Genomic DNA, 18,321 nt, shown 5'->3' on the forward strand with positions numbered 1-18,321 from the left:
TTTTTCAAACGCGATCTACTGCGGCTCTACGTTCACACAATTGTTTTCAGTCTTTCTATATTTATTTAATCAATTTATCCTTATATTATTCTTTTATATATTATATATAATATATATTATATTCTTTATCCTTATATTCCTTATATATAATTAATTTTAAATAAAAATTAAATGAATTATATATTTTAGATGTTTTTAGTTTGTTTTTAGTTCAGATATTCACATCTGAACAACATGTCTGTGTAAATTTGTTTTAACAAAAATTGTGTTAAAACATAATATGTTGGATATCATTTTTTTAACAATAATCATGTTTGTCAACTTGCCATCAGCAATTATCATTAAAAACAATGCAAATATTGATATTAGTAAAACTCAATGTGCGTCTTTTGCACTTTTTAAAGTACACTTTTACACATAAATACCCTGATTTACGGTTTTATTTAGTTATAATAAAAAAAAAATCTAATTTAATTTATATCCGATTAATCGATTAATCGAAAAAATAATCGTCCGATTAATCGATTATCAAAATTATCTTTAGTTGCAGCTCTAATTCAGAGCAGCGCCATAACAGGTGTGAAAGCGAGGCTATGGATAGACTTACCGGGCTTTCAATGGGGTCTGCTGTAAAAATCCTAGATCACTCAGAATACATTTTTTTTGTCTACTGAAATTTTTTGGAAATATATTTTTTGCAGTTTTTTATCAGCAGAGCAATCCAAAAACACATTAAACAACAGTAGCCTACAACCCACTGAAGAGATGTGTATGCTCACAGCCTTGCTTTCATCCCCGTTAAAAACCAAAGATGGCGCTGCTGTGAATAAGGTCTATGGTTTCAGACACCAACAAATGGCTGTTCTAGAGAGAATCTGACTAGACAAAATGAGCGTAGTGCAGGATGAGTCATCAATAATTTGTTCCTTTTTCTAGTAGCGAGAGACTGTAAACTTTAAATGTGTATATATCGGCTAAATGTTCATTTTCAACGTAAATTAGCATAGATGGCCTCAAAGGGAACACACGGGCTAAAAATAGGCTTTTATTTTGAAAGGTCTTGAAGTCTTCGCGCAGTGCGTTCAGCTTCACACCCTCGTTCCCCTCAGCGACACTGACATCATGGCGGACGCCGATTCTTGGGGTGAGAATTTGTGTAAACTTCATCGTTATTTTTCCTTTCTGTCCGTACGAATTCTTATTAATATGTTTTCTCTTATAAATTGTCGCCTTAAAGAACGGCTGTCACTAAGTAATATGTCTAAACGCTGTAATTTTCCAGATGCCGATAGTTTCGAGCCCGAGGCGCCCATCAAAAACGCGGCAGTTCTTGACAAATGGGAGGGCGAGGATGAAGACGACGACGTGAAAGTTAGTAACGGATGCTTTGTTTGTCGTTCACAAATCAGAATCGTGTGATTATTTCTCTAACAATGAAAAAAGTCTTAATCTATCAAGAAGTTACAGTCAGCTAACTCAAGCTAGCTACTCTTGCTAACTCAACAGTGTCAAAACAGCGTGGTGATGGTGAGTCTAAATATGTGTCCAGTTAGTATTAGCAGCATTGGCATTCACCTGCTTAAAGACATAACTGTTAGTCTTAAGTTAGTAAGTGAAATTATAGTAACTATGATTACTAATTTCATGCTAAAGGAATGTCTTTGCTTACAGTAAGTAATTAATTACTGTAACTTAGCCTTTTCACAGCAGAACATCAGTGTCATCTGTTGCTTATCTTAAATTGATCATACTGTTTCAAAATAGCCAGCTTTCATAAAGAGGATAGATTGAGCTTACTGATGTGGAAGGAAAGATCTCCAGCTAGTCATAATTTTATGCTACCTACCACCATGACCGGTTTAAATTTGTGGTTTGAAATGCATTTTTATCTCATGTAGGATAATTGGGATGATGATGAAGAGGAAGAAAAGGAGGAAAAAAAGTCAGGTAACGTTACAGTGATATGAAATGAATAAATGTGTATTTGGCGAACTGTCAACGTTTAGGATAAAATATTTAAGCCTATGTATCTTTATCTCTTGTAATTGATTATAGCAGTCAACTTGTATAGTTGTGACATACATTTTTAGTGTAGATTTCTCGTTCATTGTCAATGAATCTGGTGCTATTTAAACTACATAATTATAAGAGAATTACAAAAATGTTTAAAACTTTTGAAAATCATGCACATTCTTCAAAGAAGTTATAAGGTTTCAACTGTACTTGAAGGTGGAAAGTTAAAGTTTGAGTTTCAATTGTGTATTTTTCATATATAGAGGCTGAGGCTAAACCTACAGAAAAGAAGAAACTCAGTGAAAAGATAAAAGAAAAGGAAAATTTAGAAAGAAAAAAACAAGAGGAGCTCAAAAAACAAGTAAGTTAAGACATGGCAGTTTTTCATGTTTAATTTTTTCAGTAAAAAGTTATGAATACATTTTTTTTAACTAGTTTAATATTTTATTTACATTGTGACACTGTCAGCTTTTTTATGTACAGCTTTTTGTAACTGTCCCATTTTTCTTATATGCATACGCTACTATTAAAAAGTTTGAGGTACGATTTAAAAAAAATTATATAATATGTGTAGTATGTTAATGCATTTAATCATCAAGTGACAAAGACATTTATGGTGTTTCAGAATATTCGTATTTCAAATAAAATCTTTTCCTTTGAACTTTCTATTCATCAAAGAATCTTGAAAAAAATACATCACGGTTTCCACTAAAATATTAAGCAGCACAACAGTTTTCAACATTGATAAGAAGAAATGTTTCTTGAGCATCAAATCATCATATTAAAATAATTTGGATCATGTGACACTGGAGCATGCTGAATAAATGTAATAAAATAGAAAGCACTTGTTTTAAATTGAAATAATATTTCACAATATTACTGTTTTTACTGTAATTTTATCTAATAACTATAAAAAGATCGTAATGACCCCGAAATTTTTTAACAGTAGTGTAGATAAATGTATATATACTATGTTAACTTGTACCTTTATTAATAGCAAAGTTTGATTGAAGGATATATTAAGACTTTCACTAAGCTTAACTGTAATTTTTTTAACAGTTAGAGTCATCAAAAGAAAGCACAGAACTCACACCAGAAGAGGAGCAGGCAGAAAAACTTAGAGTGAAAAAACTACAGGAGGATTCAGACTTAGAACTAGCAAAAGAGGCATTCGGTAAGTGCTTTCAGTATATACATATCCACATTTTTACATTTTGAATTTTTAACTTTTAATCTCTTTTGTAGGTGTAGTATCAAATAATGTTGCAGGAATTGATGCGATGAGTCCCTCTTCAAAAGAAGACTTCACAGAGTTTGAGCGGTTGCTAAAAGAAAAAATATCTCCCTATGAGAAGTCTATACACTATTCCAGCTTTTTAGAGACGCTGTTTAGGGACCTGTGTCTTTCATGTAAGTATGCCCCATTTTTGATAGTTCTTCATTTATTCTCAATGTAAATCACGTATGATTCAAATCGGTTTTGCAGTGGAAGTTGATGACTTGAAGAAAATTAGCAACTCACTGACAGTGTTACTAAGTGAAAAGCAGAAGCAAGAAAAGGTATGAAATTCATTTAATTCCAAACATTAACTAACTAAACTCTTTTTATATATATATATATATATATATATATATCAGGGCTCGTATTTAGGTGCGGGTATTGCGCATCATTTTAATCATTCCTGCAGGTCTTGCGTTTATAATGCGGGAAATTCCCGCAAACATTCATTCAATCTAGCATGTAGGCCTATGAGTAAATTTAACCTAACAGATTATAAGATCAAATCAGTCATTTTAAAACTTTATGCGAGACGCAATTTCACAAACAGCGTGATTGATTCTGCCAATGCCGCGTCTTCTCTGTCTCTCAAAATAGGTTGCACAAGGCGAGCCAATCGCGCTGCAGCTGCAGGCGGGGATTCTAGACTCTCGCGTTTCAGGAGTCGGGACATTTGATGGAAATGTCACTTGCACAATCGGGCCATTGCATCGTCACTATTGTTTATAATTTGTGTCTTTTTAAGTCTTACCTATTTAAACATTCAAGCGATTTTAAACCGCATAACAAACAGCTCGTGAGTAACAAAACTGAGTTCTTTTTCGCGAATTATAGCGCTTTAACGGTCAAAAGCACACAACATTGTCTAAATTCCGGTCTTGGGGAATATCCTCTCAAACACAATCGGTTATGTCTTAAAAAAATAATACAAAAAGAAAATGAATGTGACACTAAAATGAAAACAGTATGGGCCGTCCACGTTACGTCTTTTGCGCGTTCATCCTTTGCTGAAACGTCTTCGTCTTCATGTAGAACGTGGCTCATGATTGCTAAGCAACAGGGAGCCCTTTTTAAAAGAGGAGAAAGTGGCGCGGACTGCGCTTTACACGCAACATGTGAACGTTGGATCCGTGCACTAGCTCTTAAAGTGAGAGTAGCCTATAATGTGTCTGTCATTATTGTATATAAAACAACAAAAGATAGCATTAATTGTAAGGAATCAGGATTAATAGCCTATGTATTCAAATTATACAGGACTAAAAGACTATTCAGTGTTATTTTTTTCATTTCTAGCATTTCTGAATACTAGTGTTAGACTTTTCTGTTTATTTCATGTATTTATTTGTGCTACTTTTTTCAATGTAATTCAAAGATTGAAATCAAGCTTCCTTTTGTTGTGTAAACTAAAAAAATGACCCCATTGTAAAAACACACATACAATGAGTGAGCAAACATTTAGCTAAACGTATTTTTTTTTAAATTGTCTAAAAAAATCCCCCCCATAAGAATGACCTAAAGGGGGATTACCCCCCTATTTTCCAAAACGAAATTCAGGCCCTGTATATATGTATACACACACACACTTACTCACTCTCGCACACGCTGTCGAGTGGAAACCTTGTATGTATAGTAGAGCCCGACCGATATATCGGCGGGCCGATATTATCGGCCGATTTTAGGCATTTTCCTAACTATCGGTATCGGCATTTATAATGGCCGATAAATGAATATTTTAAAAAATGCGGGTACGGTGATTCATGTAAGGGTGGCGCTGCCAATAAAGCACCTAAAAGCTGTCACAAGAACTGGCAAAAATAATGATTATGAATACAACAAATATAGCAAGGAGACATTTTAATTGTTTATTAATAAACAAGTGTTTTCAGTCAGTGTCAGCCAAAGATGAAGTTGACGATGCTGACTCGCGATCTTCAGTGAGCGCGCGCCAGAGAGAAATGCACATTTCATACGATTACATGAGTCTGTCTGTCTTTCGTTTTGAATTGTTCTGTTTAAAAGTAGACATTTCAATATAGATATATTTCAATTCTCAGGTCTATACGCTGAGTTTCGGTTCATGAGACGAGCTCCAGTTCACCCGCAGGCGCCTCCGTGTCGAGATTATCTATCGTCTGCTAAATTTACTTCTTATAAATTAAATCCAGGCAAATGGCTGATGAAACATTGATTAAAATTAAGATACAATTAATACAAAACGAAATTCACTTTGAAACGAAAGGTTTTGTGCTTTCTGTTTGATGTCTATGTGAAAGTTTCAAAGCATTAGTGCCGCTTTCAGAGCGCTCACGTCCGTAGTGCTGAACTGTCGCGTCTGTAACATTGTTTTTTCCTCATAAATGCGAACACGAAAAATAAAATAAAATGAATATTTTATGTAGCCTGTGGAGACTGAGAGCCAACCCTTCTTCATCCGGTGGGTAGTAGCCTACTTGTGATTTGCGCAGTGTAATTCACAGAATTGATTTCTCTGCTACAAGCCTCTGTCACGTATTGTGTGAGCTTGTGACTATTGCAAGCGCGCAGCTGAGAAGTCCTGATTATATTGTCTGCTATATTTAGGCCTTCTTCTTATTTATTAAGGCAATTGGTTGATGAAACATTGATTAAAATGCGTGGCGCGAGCGATCTCCGACAGTAAACTTATTCTGCTTTGTCTCGGGTAAACAGCTGTTGCGACGCGAGCAGTAACGGCCGCGTCCGGTGTAGACACAGTGTTAAAGCTCATTCTGCCTGATAACGCTACGTTACAACATCAAGCAATATTCCAAAAATGTATATAATTATAACACTTTATATAGGGCCATTTTGCATTAAGAGTAGCCTAGTTTCACGTTTAGTACATTTTGCTTACTAATTATTTAAAATAGTATAAAAGTACTGTACATATGTAATTAAAAACGTTTTCATTATGATATTATTCATTTTACTTTAGTAAAAAGATCTGAGTTCTTCCTCCACTGGTAGAGATTAGAGGAATTAAGAGTAAAAATAGAAGATAATAAGGTTTTGTCAGTGACACTTTTTATATATTTATTGATACAAGTTATGACTAAATTAAAAGACAAAGTCGTCGTTAGTGAAGATTATGCAACAGTATTTAGAATATAATATAATATAATATAACATGCAATGCAAACTAGTTTGGTTACAGCTCAGCTGTATAATTCTCATTCTATCATTCCCCCTGCCTCCATTACATATCTGTGTCACACAAGTGTTTGATTACCACATTTGAGTGATCATTGCAAAACGTGTTTATAAAATATATTTATTCTGTTTATAGCTACTGTGTAAAGTACCCATCAAAAGTTTGTACACACCAATAGGAAAGTGTCCAAACTTTTGACTGGTATACTGTACTATAATACACATAAATAATATTGCTACTGTATTATAATATAGACATAAATAATATCGGCCGATATATCGGTATCAGGCTTTTTTTACTCCCTAATATCGGTATCGGCATCGGCCCCCAAAAATCCATATCGGTCGGGCTCTAATGTATAGTATTTATGTTTTCACCAAAATCAAGCTCAAATGGAGGTTTTTGAGCAGCAAATTTTCTTCAAGTGTTTTGTCCGTCATTAGAACGGCATCTGAGGCAGTAAGTGCATCCTATTGGTTTCATCAACTTGCAGGTTATGAAGTTTATTGTAGCTGTAGTAGCTATGTGGGCAATTTGGCCTCAATCTCAAGTTATTAAAGATAAAGTTTTATATATATATATTAGGGATGAGTGATGATTTTTGAATATTTGATTTTATTATAGAATATCGAATAGGTTGTGCGATTATTGTCTTTAAAAAAATCTAGGGGTGTCCCCGACTAAGGATTTTCATAGTCGAATCAGAATCGTCAAGTCTTCCCTATAGTCGAATCATGTGTGGGGTTGGGGAGGGGGTGGGGCTTTAACATTTTAAAGCCGCGATGTACAGAACAACACACAAAGATATAGAAGAAAATGTAGAAAAACATTCGGAACAATAAAACTAAGAAATAACATAAATCACTGCAGACAGGATTTGCATTTTACATGCAAATCAAATTAAATCGGCTAAATTGCCTGTGCCAGCAGGCTCCAAGTACAGAGCGAAACATCGATGCACCGAAAAATAATCAACAATTAATTTACAGAATTAAATTAGAACAGAATATACCTTTCTAAAAAATAAAAATACAAAACGAATCAAGTCACAAGATGCAGAACAAATGTGTGCAAAGTGCCTAAAGTGCAGGGGAACATATATTCAAAACACAAGCCACAAATAGTTAAATTAGATAACCCTGAGTCATCAATAAATAAAATTAAAATAAAGAAATTATTAAAACATCGAAAGTATAGCCAGAATTGTCAACTTTGTCTTTTTAACTGCAGAAACAACAATAAACGCTGAACTCGAGTGACAGTTTATCTAAACATGTTCACAGCATCCAAAAATCTAATTAGAACCGGCTGAAATTTTTTGAAATCACTTGTACCCCTACCTGATCGAGAGAGAAAAAATCTAGTCTTTCACTCTGTCTGTGTCTCTGTGTTCATTTGAGTCTTTTCAAATTGTGTGCGCGGATAAAATACATTCTAAAACGCTTAACATGAAAAACGTTTAACGGCTTAATGTCCTAAGACGGTCATATTAAAAGATCAAATTCTATACACACCTTATTAATAAAGCATACTGTATAGCCTACAGAAAAGCAGATGAAACCAGAATATGAACGCAATGTGTTTAATTAAACAGTTAATTTTCCTCCCATTGAAAACCGGTATTATATAGAAAACGCTTTACGTGACTAAGTATAGGAGGAACATGTTGCGTTCATATTCTGGGTTCATCTGCTTATCTGCACATAGTATGGTTTCCTTAATGAGGTATGTACTAGGGATGGGCATGATTAATCGACGATCGATTATTGATCATTAAGAATTTCGTCGATCACGTTAATTTGTTACCGATTATCATTAAACTAATGCTCCTGCGTTGCGTAGTGTGAGTGGAAAGTGAACGTGTTCCCCGGGCTGGTCAAGTTAGCGCGGAGGTACCTGTGCATCCCGGCAACGTCAGTCCCCTCAGAGCGGGTGTTTTCAGCGGCCGGACTGAAGTCTTGTTTACACTCGACGCGTCCGCACGAGCGTGAAGGTGAGTGCCGCAAAAAATGACGTCATTGCGGTATTCGGTGTTTCACAGGCGAGCGCGTCGAGTATAAATGGCTCGTCTTTTTGGGGAGGTGTGCGCGCAGTCTGCGGAGACTCGCGCTGCAGAGCCAGGCGAAAGTGTAAACGAGGCTTGAGGGTCAGGTTGCGGTCGCATCTGACCCCAGATCATGTCATCAACATGCTTATCTTTCTCAACAAAAATCTGTAGACTGGTGTAGAAGTTGTATGTGAGTTACTAGTGATTTTTTATGAGGCTTTGTTAAGTAGCCTAGCCTAATTGATTGTTACAGTAGGTAGGCTAATCTCTCTCACCCTCTTTCTCGACTCCGTTCTTGGATAGTTTTGAGTTACATTTTGACAAAACCTGTCAGATCTAAGTATTATTATGTTTTTGGTTAAATTATTGTTTAACATGATTTTTTTTTTTTTATTATTATTTTCGAACAAACGAGGGTCTTTAAGAACGCCAACTCGCAGCTGCAGGTTCCGTTGCTTTCGAGCACCGCAGCGCATATATCTTCAAGTTTGGCCTAACCGAAGTCCAGTTTTACTGCCACAAGTTGATCATCTTGTAATAAAGATCTAATCGAGGAAAAACACGCTGTATTTTTGTATTTTCATTGGATTTTTAATTTATAAAAAGTTAAATAAATAATGAATTTGAATATAAAAATATTAATGATTAATCGATACTCGATCGTTAATTCTCCCGACGATCGACTAAGAAAATTTAATCAAATGCCCATCCCTAGTATGGACTATACATTAAGCCATGTAAAAGAGCCTTTTAAAAGATTTTTTCACGTTAAGCGTTTTAGAATGTCCAAAGGAAAACCAAGTTGTTAACGTTGGCCTGCAGAAGTGCGATCATGGTTTTCCTGATGCTAAATCCAGTCTGGGAAAATATCCTTTCTGATGGTGTGCATCCACACTTTAGATTTTCTTATCCCAGACATTTTTAAAGATTTAAATCCCTGCCGCCAAAACGCTCCTCTTTCTGTCACGTATCGAAAGTGAAACCTAAATCTGTCACGGGGGTGTTTGGATTTATTCATGCGTGTTAAAAATATTTATTAAAAGCTTCTTCCGTTGCACATTTGAATTTACAGCATTATCATAATAGGCTCCTATATTAACGTATTGACAGAAACCCGGTAGTTCTATGTGAAATCAGACATTGAGCACCCTTATATAATCTCTGCGAAGATTCGACCTTGAGATTGGTAGTCGAATCAGGCTCCTCCTATCGATGCATCGAATCTTCGACTATTCGGGGTCACCCCTAAAAAAATCCACATGTTTTCGGTTCTGATGCGGTGGTGACGCGTTCATGTAACCAGAGGGTGGCGATGCCAATCACGGATCTAAAAGACGTCAGACAACAGAAGATGATACACATTGTCTCACACCAGAGCATGTGATCACTGATCAGAGTGATGATATTTCCTCCAGAGCGGAGGGCGCCTTTATGAAGACTCAGCGCCGCTCGCTCAGAATGCCCTTTGTGACGTGCTGGTTAGAAAATATGTGAAATAAGTAGGGCTGCCCGTGCACGACTAAAGCTAACGACTAAGGCAAAAGTAATGATTATTCATTACATTTTAATTGTTTATTAATAAACTAGTGTTTTCTGTGTCAGTGTTGGCTGCAGAGATAAAGTGCACACTTCATACAAATTAGTTTTCAATTTTTGAATGGTTTTGTTTAAAGGTAGACATTTATATATTATATATATCATATATTTATCCGTATATATATTTCTCAGGTCTGTGAGGCAAGTAGCTTATGCGCTGAGTTTCGGTTCATTTGAGACAAGCTCCAGTTCACGTGCCGGCGCCTCCATGTCCTGATTATATTTTCGGCCATATTTGCTTATTTATTAAATCCAGGCAATTGGTTGATGAAACATTGAAAACTATGCTTAATGAAAAACAAAACAAAACTTAATGAATTGGTCAAAATCATGTCTGATCCATTCCGAATGTCTCCTGATATATATTGGGCATCTTATGATCCTATCTTACTCAGCACATGCTTTTCCCTTTCAATATAATCTACATAGATAAAATATTAAAAAAAATATAACACATTATTTAAATGTAAATATGAAATGTAGGCCTATGTTTAAGTTATATTTAAGTAGTGGTCGACCGATATATCGGCCGATATTTGGCTTTTTTAAAATATCGGCATCGGCCGATAAGTTTTTCTGATTGGCTGATGTATTGGAAGCGGGACTTTTATTTTGACGGGCGGCGCTGAGAACACCAGCACCAGAAGAGAACGGCAGCGCTTGATCACACAGTGCTCACTCACATTCTCCGTCTTCATTAGTTTACGATCTCTGTCAGTCAGATCTAATACTTTGTTAGACAGAACCGGTGGCTACAGAACTGGTCAAAGAAAGTAAATGGTATGCGAAAAAGTAATACGTTTGCTTTTATATTATTTGTAACCGAAAAGGCAAACAATCAGCCTAAAATACTTTCTCATTTACCGTCAACATTCAGCAAATGCGCATCTACATAATTTAAACAAATCTATGAATATCTAATAAACATTTCATTTCACAAACCTTGCAGATTTAATCGAATCCAGCTGTGATATCTTGTGAAGTGTGCATTTGTAGCCTGCATAAACGTGTTCCTGCGAGTGACGATCCGTGCGCAGTGAGTGAATGCGAACAGAAGATCAGCTTCACAGTAGACGATCGAAACACTTTAAATCCTTCATTTTATAATATGCTGTGCTATATCCAGTGGCCCACTGTGTCATATTCATGCTGTATGTAAAATTAGCGTTACCGTGTCAAAAGTCAAAGTAAAAAAAAAAGTCTTTATTTGAAAAAATATGATTATCAGTGATTACTGATTAATTACAAGATTACTGAGTGCCCTGTTACAGTGTTTACTTCCTTTTTATTCACATATTCATATATTTTTAAACAATTAATTTATTTGTGAAAAATTCTGTAATAGGATTGCAGATTCAAGAAGTTGCCATCTAAAGTATAGGGCCTAAGCATGTTTATTTTAACCCTTGTGCATCAATTAAAAAAAGTTACTCATAGGTACATAGAGGACAAAAATGTCCGTATCCAAAAACTGTCATAAAAATATTATAGATTTATATTTTTTTCCACTTTCACTGACATCAATTTTTTAACCAGCATCAGCTCTAATCATAATGACCAAACATTCATTAATTTTCAGAATTTTAACCCTTAAAATGTGGGTTTGTTTACATAATGCCACTGTTGTTTTTTTATGAAAAAAAGAAAAATAGTAATTATTTTCAATTTACTAAATGCTAAGCAGAATTTTTTTTCTTTGATTATTACAGCCTTGGATATGTCAATCATTAAAAACAACATTAATTTTGATGCATTAATATGTTTTATGCAGTATCAGATTTAAAAAAAAACTACCACTCAGGCCCATAAAGGACAAAAATGTCCATGTCAAAAAAGTGTCATAAAAATATTATAGATTAATATTTTTTTACACTTTCACTGACTTAGATTTTTTACTAGCATCAGTTCTAATCATAATTACCAAACAGTCATTAATTTTCAGAATTTTAACCCTTTAAACGTCGGTTTCTTTACATAATGCCACTGTTGATGTTTATAAAAATTAGAATAATAATAATAATTTTCTATATACTAAATTCTAAGCAGGATTTTTTTTCTTTAAATATTACAGCCTTGGATATGTCAATAATTAACAACAATATTAATTTTGATGCAATCATATTTTTTATGCAGTATCAGATAAAAAACAAAACTACCACTCAGGCCCATAAAGGACAAAAATGTCCATGTCAAAAAAGTGTCATAAAAATATTATAGATTAATATTTTTTTACACTTTCACTGGCTTAGATTTTTTACTAGCATCAGTTCTAATCATAATTACCAAACAGTCATTAATTTTCAGAATTTTAACCCTTTTAACGTCGGTTTCTTTACATAATGCCACTGTTGATGTTTATAAAAATTAGAATAATAATAATAATTTTCTATATACTAAATTCTAAGCAGGATTTTTTTTCTTTAAATATTACAGCCTTGGATATGTCAATAATTAACAACAATATTAATTTTGATGCAATCATATTTTTTATGCAGTATCAGATAAAAAACAAAACTACCACTCAGGCCCATAAAGGACAAAAATGTCCATGTCAAAAAAGTGTCATAAAAATATTATAGATTAATATTTTTTTACACTTTCACTGGCTTAGATTTTTTACTAGCATCAGTTCTAATCATAATTACCAAACAGTCATTAATTTTCAGAATTTTAACCCTTTAAACGTCGGTTTCTTTACATAATGCCACTGTTGAAGTTTATAAAAATTAGAATAATAATAATAATTTTTTATATACTAAATTCTAAGCAGGATTTTTTTTCTTTAAATATTACAGCCTTGGATATGTCAATAATTAACAACAATATTAATTTTGATGCAATCATATTTTTTATGCAGTATCAGATAAAAAACAAAACTACCACTCAGGCCCATAAAGGACAAAAATGTCCATGTCAAAAAAGTGTCATAAAAATATTATAGATTAATATTTTTTTACACTTTCACTGGCTTAGATTTTTTACTAGCATCAGTTCTAATCATAATTACCAAACAGTCATTAATTTTCAGAATTTTAACCCTTTAAACGTCGGCTTCATTACATAATGCCACTGTTGATGTTTATAAAAATTAGAATAATAATAATAATTTTCTATATACTAAATTCTAAGCAGGATTTTTTTTCTTTAAATATTACAGCCTTGGATATGTCAATAATTAACAACAATATTAATTTTGATGCAATCATATTTTTTATGCAGTATCAGATAAAAAACAAAACTACCACTCAGGCCCATAAAGGACAAAAATTTCCATGTCAAAAAAGTGTCATAAAAATATTATAGATAAATATTTTTTTCCACTTTCACTGACTTAGATTTTTTACTAGCATCAGTTCTAATCATAATTACCAAACAGTCATTAATTTTCAGAATTTTAACCCTTTAAACGCTGGTTTCTTTACATAATGCCACTTGTTTTTTTTATAAAAATTATAATAATAATAAAAATATTCCATATACTAAATGCTAAGCAGATTTTTTTTTCTTTAAATATTACAACCTTGGATATGTTATAGGTTTGGCTGTGAGAGCACTTGTGTCAACGAAAATCTTCCAGACAAAACAATCACCATTTTCTGTGAAAACAAAAACAATGTGTTGTGGAGCTTCTAAACTTCTACATCAAAGTCAAGCTCACCTTTTATCTTTGTAAAAAAACAATAACAAATGAAAAGGTGCAAGCAAGTAATAAGAAATGTGTTTGAATGAAAAAAATCCTCAAAGCTCAGAAACTTTTTGACCTTTTCAGTTTTCACATGGCAGGATCTGTGACTCTGCCAAGGGTATGACTCATTTACATGTGGTGGGATTTGTGATTTCCAGTACAATATAATTTCTTTCTTTCAAACTGAAAGAAAGAAAACCCACACACACACCTAAAACTTTCAGTACACACATACAAACCACACTCTGACATCCATACCAACACACCCACACAATTATAGCTTCATAATTTATCTAATTGGCTCTATAATATGCATAAGCCGAAAACAGCAGAAAACAACAATAAAGTGATCATTTGCTTTATATGCCAAACCTGAAAAAATGGCACAATCTGATAAAAAATAGTAAAAATGTAAATTTTGAAGCCTTGCCAACAGAATGAAAGCCTGTTAAGAAAGATTGCATCATTTTATAGTTGAATGGCACTGGGATTAAAAATCGCAGTTTTAATGGGTTTCAATGGGGACATTTTTGTCCAAAAGGCGCTGAGTGGGAGTATTTTTTGTACCTAGTGCAAAATAGATTTTTTAAAGGAAATGAAGGTGAAATATTAAAATTCCAATAAAAATACACACCTGCAGCAAATTTCATGCAGTTAGCATTAACACAGACAAAGTTATCAAAAAAACAAAACTGAAAAGGACAAAAATGTCCATAAGGATGCACAAGGGTTAAAGATATTTAAATATGTATTAAATTTATAAAATTTATTAAATATTGATTTATAAAGTGTGTGTGTGTATGTATGTATATATATATATATATATATATATATATATATATATATATATATATATATATATATATATATAGGCTTTATACGGCCATCGGCCACCCTGCTCTCTAAGATATCGGCATCGGCCATCAAAAAACCCATATCGGTCGACCACTATATTTAAGCATCACACCGCTCCGCTTTGCTCACATGCTCTAGTATGTAGCCTATACATGCATGTGTGTGTGCATGTGGGGGAGCGGTGCGATTTTCAAATAATAATTGAATAATACCCAGCGATCTTCGAATATTATTTTTGCTTGAAATGCCCATCCCTTATATATGTATATATATATATATATATATGTGTGTGTGTGTATATATATATATATATATATATGTGTGTATATATATACATGTATACACACACACACACACACACACACTGGGCCTAAAACTAACTTTTTGTCACACCTGCCAATGGCAATTAAAATAAATATTTCTTACCAGCCATGAAAAATGGATTAATCCTTTTTAAAGTTACAAAAGGTTTTTTTTAGGGAAGTGAGTGATTGTTCTTTGTTTTTTGATCAACAAAAATTCAGTCATAAATATGGTTTTTTTTTTTTTATTCAATAGGCAAACAAAGGTAAAAAGAAAAAGAAGGGAGTTATACCAGGAGGAGGTTTTAAAGCCAAGCTGAAAGATGATCTGGCAGACTACGGGGAGTTTGATGGCGGTTATGCACAAGACTACGAGGATTTCATGTGACCAAGGCTTAACCCATTGATAACTTTTGCTGGTTTCTGAACCATACACCTTAACAGCATGACCTTATACCACAGTCAGGCCCACTTACCAGAATCATGCTAGAAAACTCTGAACGCCATCCCACGCAATGCACACTCTCTCCTCATAGAGGTTTATGCAGAGAATGAATTAACTGAGGTATTTTTCTCTGTTGTGAATTTAGGTCAATGTTTGTCGGAATAAAAACCGATAAAACGGACTCCTCCTTGCAAATGTGATCAATTAATCGTGACAGTCCAGGATTTTATGAACAGAGTGTTATTGTTCGGTAACTTCTACTTGGAAATAAATGACATTCTATGCAAATTTCTTTCTGTATTGATCTCCATGTCGTTCGATTCGCCTCGGGCGTTATCCTTGTTGAATGGGATGTTCCTTTTGCAAACCAGGCCGATTAAGACAACCTATACAACCTGAAGTGATATCCAAGTAGTCACATGGTTCATAAATCATGTCTACAATCAAACGATTCATTTTTTTTTGTTTATAGACGATAGTGAGCTCAATCGTTTAGATAAGTAAATCTAGAGTGTAGCATACCTATTGTAAGCATAATACATTGAAAATAATGCCTTTTCGTTTGTAGCTCGTATTGCATTCCATGTAAAGTCTAAGAGCAAAAGTATCACTCTAAATGAACCGTTTTGAAGATACATTGCAGCATTATTAGGATTACCTCAATTATCGCAGAGAAAAATATGCGAATAATTACAAATATAACTTGTTTTCATTGCAGCACGTTATGCAGTTGCTCAATTGACCTCAACCATGCCAGCAAAGAATGAGTGTGATTCTTCTGCTGATGATGAATAAGGGACTGAAAGTTGATGTAGGGTCTTTTCAGGTGTTGTTTGGCTTTCCATTTTCTTGACAACTTTAAGTGTGGTAGACATGCTCTAAAGAGACTTACGATCAAAGCCGATAATAGGACTCTGCACTGTTTTATAAAGATCTAATTTAATAAAAGTTGCTTATAATTCATCCGTTTTTCTGTCTTTTTTTGCTTTGTCTATATCTATAACCATTGGAAATACTTTGCTGAGGGATGAAACAATTATTTGGTAATTTACAGAATCCTGTTGATCAGGCTTCAAGCATGAAATGAAAATCCACCGTATAGATCCTATTGTGAATGATTCATCCTGTACATTGAATTTGTTAAAATGTATGTCTTACCAAGTTATGTTCCATATTTGAAGTTGGTGTCACGAAAATTGAGGTTCCTATTATATTTTGTTTAGGCACTACTAGGTCTAAACCAAAACGTTATGACATTCAAATTATGATTACTAAAATATGTGATGATAAAAAAGGCAAAAATAGTAAGCCAAGTGTCCTGCTAGCTGTAACAAGTTAAAGGAATAGTTCACCCAAAATCAAAATTTTCATAATTTACTCTCCCTGTCTTTTCAAACTTGTAAGTCTTTTGTTAATCTTCGGAACACAAGTATGATCTCTGAAATCTGAGATTTCTGTCCCTCTATTGGCAGTCTATGCAAAAAAAAAAAAAAAAAAAAACTACATAAAGAGATCGTAAAACTAATCCATATGAATTGAGCGGTTTACTCCAAATTTTCTGAAGAGAAACATGCTCAAGCATATTCTCGTGTTAAGCAGTACGTTGAGCTTCCGCAAGAACCAATCAGGTGTGTGCGTGCCCTTGGAGCAGGTTCGGTTGAGCTTCTGTTTACGTTCGCTGATCAATGTTTACATGTGAAAGCGTAAATTAAATCTGTTCTTCATATAAAGCGGTTGGGTCTCTTTCAGAAAATTTGGACTAAACCGCTCAATTCATATGGATTAGTTCTACGATCTCTTTATGAACTTTTTAAGCGTCAAAGTTGTAGTTGCGTAGACTGTCAAATGGAGGGATAGAAATTTCTCAGATTACATTAAAAAGATCTTCATTTGTGCTCCGAATATAAACGAAAGTATTGCGGGTTTGGATCAACATCAAGGTGAGTAATTAATGACACAGAGGCATGAGGATCGACAGTAGTTCTCTATCATATCATATTTTATGAAAGTGAGTGTTTCTTTTAATATTAATAATCAGCGAAGCAATTTTGTTAAAATATTTTCTGTCTCTAAGAAATAGTTATCAAATGTCTACTCTTTTCAAGAATTTCATCTTTTTAATAAGGCATTTTTCTTCATTATGATATCAGGACATATTTTACTTTATGCCCCTCAAAAATATCTAAATGAATTTTTGTAGAGAAATTAAAAACATGCCCATCATAGAAGAATTTATCACTAATACGTCATTCACAATAATACAAAAAAATTCATCTTTCAATAATCTTTTATTGTACTTTGCATTAATTTAACAAGAAATAATCTTTTAATAATGTTAAAACAACATTAAAATTGGATTTATACAACATTTTATTAATACAAACATTTTCACTCATTGTATCATCTAATACTTTATTAGCTACAGTAGACGTTCATTAAGGATAAAGCGGTCAAGGGTGTGAACTTTGAGACTGTTTGAAGAACCGTTCTGAAAATTATAAGCCAGACGGAAAGCAGTGTTTTATTGCGTTGCAGGTTATGAAAACGGCACACACATAGTCCCAATCTTGTCCTTGTTGCTCGTGGCCGATTATCTTGATCACACCATGAATTGCACCCTCTGCTATTGGTCATGTGACCTGTGCACAAAGGGTCCAGTCTTTTCCCCTTATTCCAACTTATTGGTTTTCAGACCAAAGGAAAACAACAGAGTGATTGTAAAGATAAGACTTGGGGATAATTAACAGCAAATCCAGACTTAAAAAAATGAATTCCCCATCATCCATTGGTTGGGAAGAAGGGAGGAGGTTTGTTGATGTGAGGTTGAATCAAGTGTGTGTGGTCGTAAAATGTAGTCTTGGTTGTGAGGACCGTTATATAAAAGGTGTGTACAGTTCAAGCCAACCCATCTCGAAACGTGAAGTCCAACC

The 18,321-nt window shown here is 33.8% G+C and overlaps 1 protein-coding gene across 4 annotated transcripts; it reads left to right on the forward strand.

Annotated features, from left to right (window-relative positions):
• Positions 1 to 881: 881 nt before the first annotated feature.
• Positions 882 to 16,354, forward strand: eif3ja (eukaryotic translation initiation factor 3, subunit Ja). Of its 4 annotated transcripts, none has more exons than XM_077211230.1 (8): positions 882 to 1,144; positions 1,283 to 1,371; positions 1,899 to 1,947; positions 2,277 to 2,374; positions 3,073 to 3,187; positions 3,259 to 3,423; positions 3,500 to 3,573; positions 15,203 to 16,354. In XM_077211230.1, exons 1-8 carry the CDS (start codon positions 1,123 to 1,125, stop codon positions 15,332 to 15,334), a joined length of 744 nt encoding a protein of 247 aa, XP_077067345.1. In that variant the 5' UTR covers positions 882 to 1,122; the 3' UTR covers positions 15,335 to 16,354. The 4 variants fall into 4 exon arrangements, with proteins under 4 accessions (XP_077067345.1, XP_077067344.1, XP_077067347.1 ...); XM_077211229.1 differs by having other exon boundaries at positions 1,000 to 1,144; positions 1,899 to 1,952; positions 2,279 to 2,374; XM_077211232.1 differs by having other exon boundaries at positions 1,099 to 1,144; positions 1,283 to 1,527.
• Positions 16,355 to 18,321: the final 1,967 nt, after the last annotated feature.

Source organism: Siphateles boraxobius, unplaced genomic scaffold, assembly GCF_051911475.1.
Source record: "Siphateles boraxobius isolate OS27281-9 unplaced genomic scaffold, OSU_SipBor_1 65, whole genome shotgun sequence".
In the NCBI taxonomy this organism is placed as follows: Eukaryota; Metazoa; Chordata; class Actinopteri; order Cypriniformes; family Leuciscidae; genus Siphateles; species Siphateles boraxobius.

Coding starts and splice junctions, on each gene's coding strand:
- eif3ja (XM_077211229.1), top strand. CDS start 1,123: ATGGCGGACGCCGATTCTTGGG. Junction 2,375..3,072: donor AAGAGGAGCTCAAAAAACAA/GTAAGTTAAGAC, acceptor TTTTTTTAACAG/TTAGAGTCATCAAAAGAAAG. Junction 3,424..3,499: donor TAGGGACCTGTGTCTTTCAT/GTAAGTATGCCC, acceptor TCGGTTTTGCAG/TGGAAGTTGATGACTTGAAG.